The sequence below is a fragment of the Capricornis sumatraensis genome, chromosome 2 (genome assembly GCF_032405125.1).
Source record: "Capricornis sumatraensis isolate serow.1 chromosome 2, serow.2, whole genome shotgun sequence".
NCBI lineage: Eukaryota > Metazoa > Chordata > Mammalia > Artiodactyla > Bovidae > Capricornis > Capricornis sumatraensis.
The window spans coordinates 98981801-98999652 of record NC_091070.1 but is presented as its reverse complement, the minus strand read 5'-3'; the positions used below and the strand labels follow the sequence as shown (position 1 = coordinate 98999652).

The window sequence follows — 17852 nt, the reverse complement described above, 5'->3', positions numbered from 1 at the left end:
ATACAGATTTACTTAGGAGGCTTGGTAATCATATGTGGATAACCGACTTTTGCTGTAGGTCATCTGCTGCTTTCATTTAAAAGACTAGAAAGGAGGAGCATGCTACAGCGGAAGGCTGCCGTAAAGCCCTGAGAAGTAGCCTGGGCTTGTAGGATGTGGCTGCATGTCACCTTACCTCCTGGATTTTCCATACTGCCACATCCAGATTTTTTTTGGTCTTAGTTTTGACACTTTTTAAACGTAACATTATTATCCTCAATTTTCCCTTCTAGTGGGAAAAACTAGTAGAAACAGAAAGACATCCTCTATAATAACAGACCTTCACTGAATACTCGCCATGTATAAAACACTGTGCTGGAAATCATGGGGCCTCAGTGATACGCCCTTCACTTTATTAAGATTTTGAGGCCTTATTCACTTTTATTAATAATTTTATTGTGTATATTATACATATTTTTTGAAATATATATGTGGCCGTTTGTATTTCTGGATATTTTAGATGGAAAACAACTGTTTGCCCTTCTCTAAAAGAAAGAGTTGCCCCACGTGGAGTGATTTCTATAGTGTAGGAAACTGCCCTTAATGTTTTATTTCTCAACATGAGAAGTAGTTTAATAGCTATTCACTTTATAATAGTTTGTTAAACAGTTTACATTTGTATGTTATATTCTTTTCTGGTGGTCTGTTATAATTTTCAATGAAAAAAGAATGTTGAAAACAATTTCTCCAGCCTCAAAATTTCTTCTAGAATAATGCCTAAAATTCCATTGTTATCAATTATTTATTTTAGTTAGTACTTATCTTCTCCTTTTTGTCTTTAAAATGCAACTCTTTTGTGACCAGTTAATACATGAAGACGTGAGCCCTTTAGTGTGGTTGGTTTGTCAGATCACCACTTCTCTGTAGTTCAAGACTCTGAGCTTATGTAGGAGGGCTGGTTCTGGAAGGTAGGATAACGAGGGGAGGAAGAGTTTTGAAAAGGAAAGCAGTTAGTGCATGTCAGCAAAATGGAAAATCGGTAAGCCTAAAGGATGCATAACCATCTCTCTCACCTTTGCAGATTTCAGTAAGCAATATTTAATTGCTTAGCTTTCTTTTTAAATGATAGATGATTAAAAAAAAAAACCTCACTCATTTGACGTAATTAGGACAATGGTTAAAATATAGTATTTTTAAAGTATAGTTATTACTTTTAAGTGCATATTTACTAACATAAAGCTGATAAGTATTGCCTACTTAGAGTTTTTAAAGAACCCTACATTCATGAATAAAAAGAGTAACTTATAATTAAGGTATGAATATTACATGAATGGATACTGCAGAGACTCTCCCAGTTAAGTCAAGGCTAATATGTAACTTTTTTTCTTACAGTTAGTTTTCCTAGTATGTCTTTTACACTTCAGGCTTGTCCAGTTCACATACTTACAGAAGAGGGGAATGCATATAAATAGATTTTTTTTGGTTAGTAGTATGCTGTTTTGAATATAAAGAACCATAAATTAAATTGGATTACCCTATCTAGTTATGTGTTTGAGTGTGTTATCTGACTGTTATGTTAGTAAAATAATCTTGTCAGTGAAGCAGTTTATTTTGAAGACATTTGCCTATTTGAGATTGTCTGAGAGAACTTGTATGTGATTTTTTTCCCCTGAAATTCTTTGAGAAAACCATAGATCTAGTGTTTGACCTTAAAAATTATGACTTAGGTATTGTGAATAACCAAGTGTTCGTTTCTTTAAGGAAGTACATATACATATATAGTTTGAAATTTTTCTATTTGAAAATATTCCTCGGTTTTTGGCCTGCCTGTTCATTAAGCTTTTGCAAGCTTGGGAAAGAGACTCGGAGAAAGTGATCAAGCCGCCTCTCTTTCCCCAAAGCTGTTAGACTAAGAAAAGACTGCTCAGCAGTATCTCGGTTACCAGGGCTAGGGAGAGGAAGACTGGGATAAATTGGGAGATTGAGATGGACACATACACACTACTGTGTGTAAAATAAATAAATAATAGGGAACTGCTGTGTAGCACAAGGAACTCTACTCAGTACCCTGAAATGACCTTCATGAGAAAAGAATCCAAGAGTGGGTGTATGTATGTATAACTGATTCACTTTGCTGTACAGCAGAAAGTGACACAACATTGTAAATCAACTATACTCTAATAAAAATTTTAAAATCAAACAAACAATAACACAAAACAAACAACAAAACACCAACATCCACCCCGCCCCCCGCAAAAAGCTAAGAAGGGACTGACGGCTCAGTCAAACGGAGAAGGCGATGGCATCCCACTCCAGTACCCTTGCCTGGAGAATCCCATGGATGGAGGAGCCTGGTGGGCTGCAGTCCACGGGGACTGAGTCAGACACAACTGAAGCAGCGTAGCAGCAGCAGCAGCAGCAGCTCAGTCACAAGTGATAAGACTTGAGGTAAACCCAGGTGTATCCACCAGCTAGCTGCACAGGACTTCAGCTTAAGTGATGCTTGCTTTCACTCGGTGCTTCTTCCACTGCTGTTATTGCCACTGGGCACTTGGGCTGGATTCCCTGCTGTGCCCCCTTTTTCCCCCAGCCTGGAAAATAGCCCTGGGTATGTGAATTTCCATTATATTATAAATTAGCAATACCAGCTTGGAACAATGCTGCATTTAAAAAACATGTATTTAAAACTATTAAAAATATTTATATGGGGACACATCAGCTGTCTGGGGCACAAATGAATTAATCCCTCTTGTCACTGTCCCAGGGCCATATCACACAGAATTCCCACTTTTGAGAAGTAGCTCCTTCTTAAATCTGCACCTACAATTTTGGGAATATGCCCTTGTGATTTTTATTAAGGGTTATGGCAAAGTAGACAGTGACTGGCCACTACAGTGTCTGATAGCATTGGGGGTTGTTCAGGGGGAGTTGGTTGTGTCCCATTCATCCAACCATGCTCTTTTATAATGCCTGAATTCTGAATGTTGCTCCCATATGAGCGTGCGTTTAATGCCACATATCTTCAGATTCACCTTTTCACTTCAGGATTCCAAAACTGGAACAAAATTCAGGTATTGAATGCATGTCAAATTGCTCATAATAATAGTTTATGGAGTGCTTATTTGAAACCCCTGTTTGCTTTCTGTGTCTAAGGTGTATTCATTCATGTTTATCATTCCTGATCAGTAGCCAAGGCTGCCTCCCAATGTCCTGGAGGGAATTGCCAACTTCAGGGTGCTCACATGTTCCTCTTGTTATCTCTCAAGGTTGGTTGCCCTTGACAGAGAGTTCTTCTCTTAGCTGACGATTAAATGTTCTCATTGGTCGTTCTTTTCACTTATCTTCCAAAGAGTCTGTTTCTCGCAGTGTACCCTTAATTTAGACTGGCTCCTGAGGATGAGGCACAGATGGCCATGGGAGGCTGTGCGTCGTGGTGGTCTCGAGCTAATTCTCAGGAGCCAGACTGGTGGGTTTAAAAGCTGGGCCCTCACTCATGAGCTGTGGGACCTTGGCAAAGTCCTGTTTTTCTTATCTTTAAAATGGGGAAATATTAGTATCCATATTAGAGGATTATTTTGAGGATTATATAAGTAAATAGACCAGAAGTACTTAGGACAGTGGCTCAGATGGTAAAGAATCTACCTACAATGCAGGAGACCTGGGTTTGATCCCTGGAGAAGGGAATGGCAACCCACTCCAGTATTCTTGCCTGGAGAATCCCATAGACAGAGGGTCCATGGAGTCTCAAGGAATCCGAGACAACTGAGCGACTTTCACTTGGGACAGCACCCACCACATAGTAAGTGCTCAACAGGTATCAGCTCTTACTAGTATTACAGACTTGGCTTAGAATTTGGAAACTGTTAGCTGTGATTATACTTTGGATTGAAGGACTTGACCCATGGACATACAAGATGGCTTTCTGAGGAGGACACGCCTGCTTGCCACATGATTGAACGAGGAGTGCAGGCGTCCATCCTCCCAGAGTGGGGGGCGTGCCACTAGAGAGGAGACTAGCCATCAGTGCCTGCACATCTCACCCCTACAGGCTTATCAGCCTCTTTCCCAAGAATGGGATCCAGATTTCCTGGATGGGCTTGGCTGCTGGGCTAATTTAATCACAGTTTCCATCATTGTGTCTGCTGGGGGTGCCCTCTGCTGGTCCATCTAGCATGTGTGCGAATCTGGGGAATAACAGCTTTTAAAAAGTTAGTTTTAGCCTTTTAGGGATGTTTACATTAAAAAGCACACTTGGAAACTTTTTTTTTTAATGTAATACAAATCATATCTATATTAGTCTATTTTTACTATTTGCATTATGAGTTGGAGTATTTTCAGGTCTGAAATATTTGGGGTAGGTTTGATTGAGAATGAGGGCTGTCAACGGCATTCCAAGAAACAGTAATTTTTTCACAACACAGTTGTCAAAAACCGATTGGAATGGCTTACATTCCAGTATAATAGTACTAAATATCTTAGATTCTTATTTAATGGTTTAAAGAATGTCCATGATGTGGGAACTTTGTAAACACTGAAGTTTTAAAACATCCTATTTTCAAAGGGTGCCATAACCTAGACATTGGACATTGTTATATTCAGGGTTTAGTACATTTCAGAAAATATTATCTCAGATTTATTGAGCAATTCATTATGTATTTAGAATTCTGTTTTACCAATACAATATGTCATGATGTCCCTAAGTTTACATTAAAATTTTTTTTCCATTTCTTCTGTGTTTTTCTGACCACTGCCTCCTTTTTTTTTTTTTTCCTTCTCCACTGTCTCTTTCTTTCCTCTGCTTTGCTACTAGGATCAAACAGCATGAACCGGGTAACTGCGAATATGGAAAATGGAGAAAATGAAGGAACAACTAAAATTATCGCACCTTCACCAATAAAAAGGTCAGTTAGTTAACTGAAAGGACACGCTGCTATCTGCTGTCACAGAAATGTTTTTAATCTTTTGTCAAGGTTAAGAAGCACTCTGGTAATTAACTAGTACTTTTAATGAAAATAGTCTGTGGGCCAAAGAATACTTTAAAATGCCAGTAAAATGTAAAGAATCAGGACATGTCCCTCTCATTTGAAGGAAATGCTCCTGCTGTCATAGCATGATGAAGTTATAGATAGTCTGTGGTCTGCCTTCTCCACAACACAGTGAAAATCCCATGTGATTTTTTTAAATGGTGTGATATAATGGACTAACTCAGAGGGACCTGGGAAGTAAAGCAGATAGTATTCATGCTTAATGTGCCACGTTCATTATAGCAGTGCACTCAACTGTGGCCCTGGAAGGAGGTTTGATGGCGTTCAGAGGTGCAGGGTTTCAGAAGGCAGTGATTGCATATGTATGAAGAACTGTCATGGTCTTTTGCATCAGTTTTCCCTGAAGCATCCCCCAGTGGAAGGCCCTTCTCTTAATATATTATGTGGATTGTTGCCCTGAAAGATCAGCATTGTTCTCTGTGCAGACACGGTTCCAGCGTCACTTTTTCCTGTCTCCAATTATGTTCAATGGAACAGGATGTCGCACATGCAGTGAGCTCTCTAGAGAGAGTACTCCATACGCATTGTAGAGAAGTCCAAGCAGTCGGAAATATGTGCCCTTGAGAAACTTCTGAGATCATCTACTCCATCTGTTGTTAGTAAATAATGGTGTTTTCATTCCATTGGATTGTTGCTACTTGGAGAAATATAGTGTATGATTTCTCAGCAAAATAATTCTAAGTTATGAAATTTCTCAGAGTTGCAGTGTTTCCCTCAAGGTTTTGCCTTCATTTTCTTTTGTGTAGGTACAGGATGCTCCCTGTACAGATTCTCTTTTTGGAATGATAAGTTCTTTGCTTTCACGTACACTTTCTTCCTCTTTTCTCTTTTTGCATTCTTGTTTTGATTGGTTGGTAATTGCTTTACAATGTTGTGCTGGTTTCTGCGGTACAACAGCAAGAACCAGCCGTAAGTATACCCCCTCCCCGTGGGCCTTCCTCCCGCTCCCCGCCACCCCGTCCCTCTAGGTTGGCACAGGGCGCTGGCCTGGGCTCCCCGTGTTATAGCAGCTTTCCACTCTCTATTTTATATTAGCGTGGCATGCACTTTCGTGTACTGTGCTTCCCTTAGCCTTGTCGCTGTGGCTAGAGAGTCAGCTGAATCTGTATGTACAGGGTATGCTGATGGTAAGTCTGACATAAGACTTCATCTTGCATGAAGTTCAGATCCCAAGCCTTTTTAGAGTGTATGGAAGGAGTGCAGTCCACTCCACAACTGCATTCTTGCTGATAGGACTGATACCTGAAGGACTGCCAAATTTGCCCACTCAAGCTCCAGATGAGAACCAGCTCAGAGACTGCATTCAGTTAATTTTCCCCCTGAGATTTCATTATTCTCCTGCTGCTCTCTCAGTCCCTCTTTCATCTCCCTACTGCACTGCTCAGTCTCCCTTCTCTCTTTTCTCTCTGATTTACTAAACACACCCAAACTTTCTACTGGATCTTTCTACATACCATATTTATTACTTTTCCTCCTTTCAGAATTAAAGTTTTACTTTAGAAATTTGATCTTCCAAATGTTTTTTAATCTTTTCAGGGAGAACGTAAATAAAATATACCTACCGTCTATCAATACTAGTGCTCTTTAACATGCCTCTGTCAAATATCTAATATTTTAGGCTTTATAACTCCCTAGATGAATATCATATACCAGGGTACAAGTTTATTTTCAGTTTTTGAAATAACCTTGCCATTTTTTCTCTCCTCTTTCTTTGCTGTTACAAAGAACTCTGCTATGACTATATTCCAGGACAATTAAATAGAGGATTCCTCCGAAAGCTGGGGTTAAACATGGATTAGGAGTTAAGTAGCTCTATCTTTTTCTGAAGTGGAGGCTCCCAGGGAAGTGAGAGGTGGCATACTTTCTCTCCTCCCCTGGTGATGGGAGGCTTTTGATGAGCCCCTGCCTTGTGTCTCCCAGTGTTTCTAAAATAATTTATTGAGGTTGAGTAACAACTCAGTTATATTTATATTCTTAGGACAGAAAGATGATACTAGGTCAGGAAATAAGATTTGAAAGTCATTCTGATTTGGAAGGATGAAGCCAAGATATGGCGGAAGCTGGGGGCAGAGAAGGTCAGTTTGGGCGGCCTGAACCTGCCCAGAGCTGACCGGCCTGCACAAATTCAGACCCAGATCCAAAGCCAGCAGTCTCTGACCACTGCTGAGAGAGGGAGCCAGCCACATGAACCAGAATACTCAACTTTACTTTCTTATCAGCCTTGTGTTTTGGGCTTGCTGGTTCCCCCTATTTCTCATCCTGCCAGAATTCTCCAGTCCAGAATACCAGTGTGGATAGCCTTTCCCTTCTCCAGGGGATCCTCCCAACCCAGGGATTGAACCCAGGTCTCCCTCATTGCAGGTGGCTTCTTTACCAGCTGAGCCACAAGGGCAGCCCAAGAATACTGGAGTGGGTAGCCTACCCCTTCTCCAGCAAATCTTCCCAACCCAGGAATTGCACCGGGGTCTCCTGCATTGCAGGTGGATTCCTTACCAACTGAGCTATCAGGGAAGCCCCTTCTCATACTGGAGGTTGACTTCAGAAAGTTTCTTTTAACAATTGATGACTTGGCATTTGGGTGACTTATAGCAGTAAAACAAGAAAGAAAGAAGGGGCAAAGAGACCCCCAAGGTACAGCTGGAAAGTTTATTATTATTATTATTTTTTAGGCAGCCACTTTACATTTTTTTCTGGAATGAGTCACAGGTATGAATAAAAACACATATTTTAAAACGTTTGTTAAATAATTTTACTGAAGAAATAAGTATGTGAGTTAATGTTCTTTTATTTTCTAGTTAATTTATTTTCCACTCTTTTTTGTTTGTTTGTTTTTTTAAATTAAAGCTTTAAGAAAGCAAAGAATGAAAACAGCCCTGATACCCAGAGAAGTAAATCTCATGCACCGTGGGAAGAAAACGGCCCCCAGAGGTAAAGAGAATCCTTGTTTTTATAAAGGAGAACAGTATAAATGGGGTTGGCAATTGCAGCTTGTTAAACGATGGAATTTGCTTTGTGGCTGGTGATGACTAACTGTGGACAAGCAGTCAGATTCCTAAATCAGCATGACTGAGAACTTCTGAAGTAGAAGTCAACAGGATGTGTCCTAACATGAAACTTGCTCCTGGAAAGACAGAAAGGAAAACTTGCATATACTAAGAAACTGCCTGAAAGGTGGTGAGGATGGCTTAGGTGGTCATTTGGATACTTGAAATGACATATTAATGATAATTTCCCCAATTGCACCATTCTTGTTAAAACTTAAGTTGAAAACTACCGTTGATGAATAGTGCGTTTAGAGGACCTTTATTCCTAGAAATAAATAAATATTTAGTTAATTTTGTTCACAATTACCATACCAGGGACAGATCTGCTTCATAATTAATTGATAAGTTGAATGATCGTTCCAGGTCTGACCACACGATGGTTCAGATTCTAACTCTGCCTCTTTCCCGGGTACTTGGCTGCTTAACTAAATATTCTGTATTTCTGTTTTCTTTTCTGTTAAATGAGTCTAATAACTGTACTTCAGTGACTAGGGTTGACCTGGAGATAAACTGGGATAATGTGTATAAAGCCCTCAGCTAGCATGTGTAGATTCACCGTAAACGCAGATTGTTGTTACTGTTGCCGTCATTTGTGTGTGCTCATTTCTTTTGAAGTCCAGTGAGACAAGCCCATTCCTGCACAGTGAAGACTGTCATGATTTATTTTACTAGATCTTACTCTCCTTTCAATACATCTTGTCAGGAAAGAGAAGCATGTGCCCAAGACCCAGTATTCCCCTGAAAGTAGAGAATGGGCAGTTGTGAGCCCTTCCCTGGCTCCAGCTTAGGGTATTGCTCCTCCCGGCCCTCTGCAGACATCCTTGACCGTTCCTCTTCCACTCCAGCGGACTCTATAACTCCCCCAACGACCGCACGAAATCCCCCAAGTTCCCTTACACACGCCGCCGAAACCCCTCGTGTGGGAGCGACAATGACTCTGTGCAGCCCACCAGGAGGAGGTAAGCAGAACAGCCGTCGGTTTTAAATTTTCAGCAGCAGTTCCAGGTCCCAGGCGCAGTTTAACCAGGTTACTCTCATAGTGTCATGACTGTTTGTCCCCTCACAATAACAGAGAGCTTCTGAGTTTTGTTGTTGTTGTTTTTTTGTTTCTTTGAGATGAAATAAGCTAGAGGTCCTGAAGTATTTCTCTTAAAAAGCCAGCGTTTCAGAGGATGATTTCATAAAATATTGATGGGAACTTACTCTCTGTATTGTAGATAAGACTAAAATTTTAAAAATATGTATAATATTTTGAAAATATATTGTATGTATAATATGTATATGTGATATGTATTGGATTAATGATATACATTAATATGTAAAAGATTTAAATGTTTTTACCTGAGAAGACAAGATCTTAATGACCCCCAAAACATCTTCATGACCCAGGTAGCCACAATGGTGTGATCACTCACCTAGAGCCAGACATCCTGGAATGTGAAGTCAAGTGGGCCTTAGGAAGCATCACTACAAACAAAGCTAGTGGAGGTAATAGAATTCCAGTTGAGCTATTTCAAATCCTAAAAGATGATGCTGTGAAAGTGCTACATTCAATATGCCAGCAAATTTGGAAAACAGCAGTGGCCACAGGACTGGAAAAGGTCAGTTTTCATTCCAATCCCAAAGAAGGGCAATGCCAAAAAATGCTAAAACTACTGCACAATTGCACTCATCTCACATGCTAGCAAAGTAAAAAATTTATCAAAATTCTCCAAGCCAGGTTTCAACAGTACGTGAACTGTGAACTTCCAAATGTTCAAGCTGGATTTAGAAAAGGCAGAGGAACCAGAGATCAAATTGCCAACATCCGCTGGATCATCAAAAAAGCAAAAGAGTTCCAGAAAAACATCTGTTTCTGCTTTATTGACTATACCAAAGCCTTTGACTGTGTGGATCACAACAAACCGTGGAAAATTCTCAAAGAGATGGGAATACCAGACCACCTGACCTGCCTCCTGAGAAATCTGTATGCAGGTCAAGAAGCAACAGTTAGAACTGGACATGGAACAGACTGGTCCCAAATAGGAAAAGGAGTATGTCAATGTTGTATATTGTCACCCTGCTTTTTTAACTTATATGCAGAGTACATCATGCGAAATGCTGGGCTGGATGAAGCACAAGCTGGAATCAAGATTGCCGGGAGAAACATCAATAACCTCAGATACACAGATAATACCACCTTTATGGCAGAAAGCGAAGAAGAACTAAAGAGCCTCTTGATGAAAGTGAAAGAGGAGAGTGAAAAAGTTGGCTTAAAGCTCAACATTCAGAAAACTAAGATCATGGCATCCAGTCCCATCACTTCATGGCAAATAGATGGGGAAACAGTGGAGACAGTAACAGACTTTATTTTTTTGATCTCCAAAATCACTGCAGATGGTGACTATAACCATGAAATTAAAAGATGCTTGTTCTTTGGAAGAAAAGCTGTGACCAACTTAGACAGCATATGAAAAAGCATTTAATATTTAAGCATTTAATGTTGGAGACATTGCCAACAAAGGTCCGTCTAGTCAAAGCTATGGTTTTTCCGGTAATCATGTATGGATATGAGAGTTGGACTCTAAAGGAAGCTGAGCACCGAAGAATTGATGCTTTTGAACTGTGGTGTTGGAGAAGCCCTTTGAGAGTCCCTTGGACTGCAAGGAGATCCAACCAGTCCATCCTAAAGGAAGTCAGGCCTGAATATTCATAGGTAGGACTGATGATGAAGCTGAAACGCCAACACTTTGGCCACCTGATGCGAAGAACTGACTCCTTGGAAAAGACCCTGATGCTGGGAAGGATCGAAAGTGGGAGTAGACGGGGATGACAGAGGATGAGATTGTTGGATGGCATCACTAATTTGATGGACGTGAGTTTGAGCAAGCTCTGGGAGTTGGTGATGGACAGGGAAGCCTGGCATACTGCAGTCCATGGGGTTGCGAAGAGTCGGACACATCTGAGCGACTGAACTGAACTGGGAAGACAAGATCATGTTTAGAGAGATATCTCTTAGGTGAGGCTGAATTATTGGCTCTCAAGACTGATATTGTTGCTTAAACTTCAGTAAAACCCCTTTCAATAAGAAAGAAAATGAGTCTTGTTACATTTTACCCAGCAGGTCAGATTGTTCATATAAATATACTTGTGTGTTTGTGCTTAATAAAAAAAAGAAAAATTCCTATATAGCGGTTTTGAACCCTCTCTGCAAAGCAGGCTGAGCAATATGACAGGTTCAAGAGAGGAAGACCTAGAAATCACTTACTAGTGAAATTCACTTTATTTTTATCTGATGAGGACTCTTTTACTTTGGGTGCCTACATGAGTGGTATTTTATGTGACTTATAATTATGAGATGAATACATAGCATCACCAACTAAGTGGACATGAATTCAAGCAAGCTCCAGGAGGTAGTGGAGGACAGAGGAGCCTGGTGTGTTGCAGTCCATGGGATCATGAAGAGTCGGACACAATTTAGCAACTGAATAACAATGACAATAACCACATTATGAGATGTTCCAGTCATGTTTTCAGATAACCATCAAGATTCTTTTTGTATGTGCTGTGGATTTAGAAAGCAGAGGTGCAACTCTTTTTTCTGCCCTTTGTTCATACTCACTTGCTGGTCCATCCCTGCTTGATTCCTTCTGCTTCTGCCAGTTTCCTAGAGTCTTCATCCATAACTTTCTCAAACCAGGTCCACTTCACCAAAATTCTTTGAAAGTTAAGAAAAGAAAGGCCGTCATCTTCACCCAGCAGGACTGAGAAGGGGGAGCCATGATGATTAGACAGAATAATGGAAAAATAGCTGGCATGTACCATGTTCCAAGTACTGAGCAGTTTACTAGCTATGCATTATCTCGTTTCAACCTTATGGTACCCTACAGAAGTTGACATAATGTATCTCTCAGTCACTAGGCCTTTCCAGCAGAGAGGGATTAAGGCAGGGATCAGTGCACAGGTGTGAGCTGGACTGAAGGAACAAAAAGACCAAGAGTCTGTGGCCTGGATGCTGTGCTGCCCCTGGGCTGCAGGCATAGCGGGAGAGATGGGGAAGTCACCCAAAGATTCAAAGCTGCTTCTGCCTTGGAGCTGGCCCCTGGGAGCCTGTGCTTGGCGCTGGGGCACCACCACTGTAGGAAAGACTTGCTGCAGCTGCTTTAGAAGGTACCACCAAGTCTAATGCTGTGGAAGCCTCACTTTTGGGGAATGCAACAGTAAGTGCTGCAGGTGCTGCCAGAAGCAAAATTGCCTCCTTTTTTCTCCTGCCTTCAAGTCTCACCTGAGCACCTAAGTGGTGAAGAAGCCTAGGAAGATGTAATTTTCAGGTCTCTCGTCTTGGCAATACATGGGAGACTACAACTAGGTTTGGATGGGACTGAGTACCAATGGAAAAATACCTGGCCCAGCATTATTATCTCACTTTATAGATGAGAAAACAGGCTTGAGGAGAAAAGAGTAACTATTCCTTGCACACATCCAGAATTTGGGTCCACGTCTGTATGTCTGAAAAAGGCAGGGCTAATGAGTCATCATTTAAAACAGGCAGGGGAATAGATTTTCTGCTCTCCTTTCCCTTCCAACAATTGGTTCAACTTGGAGAACACTTAAAAAACAAGTCAACATCACTGGGAAACACTATAAAGTGCGTTTGTTTGTATATGTGTCTTGAGGAGTTGTGGGGAGTGGGAATTACTAAATATTTTAAGAATCTGTGATGCTGTGGTTATTGTTAATAGATAGGTTTTTATAGGTTCTCACCCTAAATTATTAGTGTACTTTTTCAGCAGTCCCTAAATAAAATACACACACTGAACAGATGGTCATTTTGATTTTAATGTTTAGAAGTGAATTTATCAAGTTTTTACATTACATATCAGAATTTGTTGTATTTTTTCCCCTAAACTAATTGCTGGAAATAGTTGGGAGCACACACATTCCCAAATCCAGACTTAATAATGTTCATATTGGATACAGTTTCTGCTGGCTTCCTGTGCAATACAGAGGCGTAATTGTGGTGAGTGGACACAGGATCCTTTCATGGGCACCATCCAGAGGAAAGACCCTTTTGATTTCATGGAGTAGAGGATCTTTTTGTCTGAGCATCGGGGCCTCTGTCTGGTTCTGTGTGGTACTGGAAAGGTCTCTTACTGGGCATGTGTGTTTTGAGGAGACTAGACATTGCTGGCTGTTGGCATCAAGAGCTAGAGCTCATTCTTTGTTTCTTTCCACTCTAAATACCCTGTAATTGTCCCTGTCCTTCTCAGTCTTGTATCTTCACATGTATTTACCTTGCTCTTGAGCACAAATCCCTGCATAGCTGAATCAACTCTGACATTGAAAACTGAATATTTGCTGTCAGCATGCAGGAATATTGTAGGCTTAAATTTAATAGTGGAAAACTCTACTTTGCAATGCATGGCCAGAATAACATCTTTTGCAAAACGTATCAAAATTTTGTATTTTTGCTAGTTGTCTGTCATTAAATGGATAAATCTATCAAATTCGAGTGGAGCCTAGAACCCTGGTCCTTAACCTTTTGGGTTGATGAAACTCTGAGAGCCTGATGGAATGTTGGATTCATTCCAGAGGAGGGGGACGTACTTAATTAAATACATGTGTAAATTTTCCTTTGCAGCTCAATTGGTAAAGAATCTGCCTACAATGCAGGAGACCTGGGTTCAATTCCTGGATCGTGAACATCCCCTGGAGGAGGAAATGGCAAACTACTCCAGTATTCTTGCCTGGAGAATCCCATGGACAGAGGAGCCTGCAGGCTACAGTCCATGGGGTCACAAGAATCGGACATAATTTAGCAACTAAACCACCACTACATAAATTTTCATAGAATTTTTCAACGTTCATGGAGACCCTGAAGCCTGCTTGTTTAAGCAGTCCTGTTTTAGAACAGAAAAGCTTCTATACTTCCTGGCCAATACAAGTTTATTTTTACCCTAGTCCATTTTCACACTCAAAAATGCTTATTGGGGACGTCTCTATGCAAGGCATGTGTTCATCAGCACTAGAGAAAGTCCCTGTAGGGGCCTTGGGATGGAATGGAGATGGGGAGTATTCATAGAAAGGCTGAAAGGTCAGTGTTGTCAAGCACTGAGAGGACAGAAATGTGTTAGAGATGAGCCTGGAGAGAAAGAGAGAAAGGAAGAGAGAGAAGTCAGACCTCATAGGACACCTGGCTTTTGTTGAGGATTTCAGTCATTATTCTGGTAGTTTTTCTAAGGGAGTGATAACACAGTTGCGTTTTTACTGGGTAAAGATGGTCCTTGCTGCCTCTGGGGGAAAGGTGGTGGTGGACATAGGCCAGACAGCAAGGTCCTGGAGAAAGAGGATGGGAACTTGTGCCAAGGTGGCGATGTGGAGATAGGAGGAAGTAGATGGTTTTAAGACCCTTTAAGAGGTAAAAGTGTGGGACAAGAAGCATCAAAATGAGGGGGCGAAGGAATGACAGGTGTCAAGATGAAAGCCAGACTTGTATAATTTCATGGATGGAGGTGTGATGCCTGGATATCACAGGCTTAAAAAGGAAAACTGAGTTTGGTTGTTGATAAGTTGAATTTGTTGTACCATTGAGAAGTCCAAGTGAGGGATTTACATGGATTGTTTGATATAAGTCAGGAGCTAGATTGGCTATCTGGACTGAAATATAGATTTCTTACAGATGTTAGTTGAAATATGAAATGGAGTTGAGGTTGTCTAGATAGATAACTGTAGATAGAGTGCAAAGGCAAGGCAATGACAGAGCTGTGGGAAACTTCAGCATTTGTTTGCCTTAGTTGAAGAGGGTTAACTTGTAAAAGAGACAGAGATATTATATCTACGTGAAAAATCGTGGAACAACATACTGGCGCAAAATTGGGAAAGGAGTACTTCAAGGCTGTGTATTATCACCCTGCTTATTTAATTTCTATCCAGAGTACATCTTGCGAGATGCTGGATGAAGCATGATCTGGAATCAAGATTGCTGGGAGAAATATCAGTAACCTCAGATACACAGATGACACCACCTTTATGGCAGAAAGTGAAGAGGAACTAAAGAGCCTCTTGATGAAAGTGAAAGAGGAGAGGGAAAACATTGGCTTAAAACTCAGCAGTCAGAAAACTAAAGATCATGGCATCCAGTCCCATCACTCCATGGCAAATAGATGGGGAAACAATGGAAACAATGACAGACTTTATTTTCTTGGGCTCCAAAATCACTGAAGATCGTGACTGCAACCATGAAACTGAAAGATGCTTGCTCCTTGGAGGAAAAGTTATGACCAACCTAGATAGCATATTAAAAAGCAGAGACATTACTTTGCCAACAAAGATCCGTCTAGTCAAAGCTATGGTTTTTCCAGTAGTCATGTATGGATGTGAGAACTGGACTATAAAGAAAGCTGAGCACTGAAGAATTGATGCTTTTGAACTGTGGTGTTGGCAAAGAGTCCCTTGGACTGCAAGGAGATCCAACCAGTCCATCTTAAAGGAGATCAGTCATGAATGTTCATTGGAAGGACTGATGCTGAAGCTGAAACTCCGATACGTTGGCCACCTAATAGGAAGAACTGACTTATTGGAAAAGGCCCTGATGTTGGGAATGATTGAAAGCAGGAGGAGAAGGGGATGACAGAGGATGAGATGGTTGGATGGCATCACTGACTCGATGGGCATGAGTTTGAGCAGGCTCCAGGAGTTGGTGAGGTGGATAGGGAAGCCTGGCATGCTGCAATTGATGGGATCGCAAATAATCAGACACTACTGTGTGACTGAACTGAACTGAAGTCCTCATTCCCAGAATGCTAGAAGCCAGGCTTCTATCTCCTAGGCATGAGAGTAGAGACTCTCCTTATAAGATATGGAAAGATATTAGGGAAAAGGTCTACTGATAGGAACTTTCAAAAGATTCTCCAGTGAAATGGCGAGACTTCCCATATTAGCTCTGCAGTGCAGTGAGGCTGTCTGTTACCATGCACTGCACCATCCAGAGGGGTCCAGTCTTTTCAGTGTCTGAATATGAAAAGAGCCATAATCACCCAGCATTTGGGGATAGCTTCTCTTTGGAAAGACAGAGACTGAGCCAAGAATTAGGAGTATGTATGGGGGGAACTCGCAGGAAATAGAGACAGTATAAGAAACAAAATTTTCTAAAAAATATATACTTATTACCTTTAGAAAAGTAGAAACTGTGGTATTGAAAGAGTGAATAAGAGTTTTTAGCTTTTAAATTTGTGGGGTAGAACTTTAAAGAATTGGAAGATAAATTAAGGAAATCTTCCCCAAAGTAGAACCAAAACAAATCCATGGAAATAAGGATTATTATGATCAAACCTGAATATCAGTCATTTGACTAATGAAATTTCTGAGGAAAAAACAATTACAAGAAAGGAAACTATTAAAGAAACAATATAAGAAAATATCCCAGGTTGGAATGGTTTAACTTTATAGATAGACAGAACCCGCTGAGCATTTGGCATAGTAAATTGAAAAGTAAGATCCATACCAAGATCATTAAAACATTATAGACCAAGAGAGAATTTTTAAAAATTGGCATCAGGAAGGAAAATGTGAGAGGAAAAAACACAGATCATGACAAATAAATATCATGGACTTGGACTGCTTCACAGCAAAAGCAGGGAAAGAAGATAATGAGTCATAGCCTCCAAATGCTGAAGGAAGATTAGTTTCAATTTAGGATTCTGTGCCCAGATAAACCAAATTATATGTGTATAAAGAAGACATGGTCAGAAATTTCATTCTCAAAAATAAATATACATATATTTGTGCACAGATATAATATATTGTGTATATTTAGTGTATACACACATACATATATATGTGCATATATATACACACACATAGCTCAAACTACTGCACAATTGTACTCATCTCACACGCTAGTAAAGTAATGCTTAAAATTCTCCAAGCCAGACTTCAACAATACGTGAACCGTCAACTTCCAGATGTTCAAGCTGGTTTTAGAAAAGGCAGAGGAACCAGAGATCAATTACCAACATCCGCTGGATCATTGAAAAAGCAAGAGAGTTCCAGAAAAACATCTATTTCTGCTTTATTGACTACACCAAAGCCTTTGACTGTGTGAATCACAACAAACTGTGGAAAATTCTCAAAGAGATGGGAATACCAGACCACCTGACCTGCCTCTTGAGAAATCTGTATGCAGGTCAGGAAGCAACAGTTAGAACTGGACATGGAACAACAGACTGGTTCCAAATAGGAAAAGGAGTGCGTCAGGGCTGTGTATTGTCACTCTACTTATTTAACCTCTATGCAGAGCACATCATGAGAAACGCTGGGCTGGATGAAGCACAAGCTGGAATCAAGATTGCTGGGGGAAATATCAATAACCTCAGATACACAGATGACACCACCTTTATGGCAGAAAGCAAAGAAAAACTAAAGAGCCTCTTGATGAAAGTGAAAGAGGAGAATGAAAAAGTTGGCTTAAAGCTCAGTACTCAGAAAACTAAGATCCTGGCATCTGGTCCCATCACTTCATGGCAAATAGATGAGGAAACAGTGGAGACAGTAACAGACTTTATTTTTTTGGGCTCCAAAATCACTGCAGAATGGTGACTGCAGCCATGAAATTAAAAGACGCTTACTCCTTGGAAGGAAAGTTATGACCAACCTAGATAGCATATTCAAAAGCAGAGACATTACTTTGCCAACAAAGGTCCACCTAGGCAAGGCTATGGTTTTTCTAGTAGTCATGTATGGATGTGAGAGTTGGACTATAAAGAAAGCTGAGCACCGAAGAACAGATGCTTTCGAACTGTGGTGT

At 40.6% G+C, this 17852-nt stretch overlaps 1 protein-coding gene across 1 annotated transcript in view; it reads left to right on the top strand.

The window, feature by feature from the left end:
* EPB41L4A (erythrocyte membrane protein band 4.1 like 4A) overlaps positions 1-17852 on the top strand; it is a 281882-nt gene that overhangs the window by 226763 nt on the left and 37267 nt on the right. The window contains exons 13-15 of the mRNA XM_068964938.1: positions 4790-4880; positions 7869-7952; positions 8914-9027. Of these exons, the coding sequence (XP_068821039.1) occupies positions 4790-4880; positions 7869-7952; positions 8914-9027 (289 nt within the window). The remainder of the gene's footprint in view (positions 1-4789; positions 4881-7868; positions 7953-8913; positions 9028-17852) is intronic.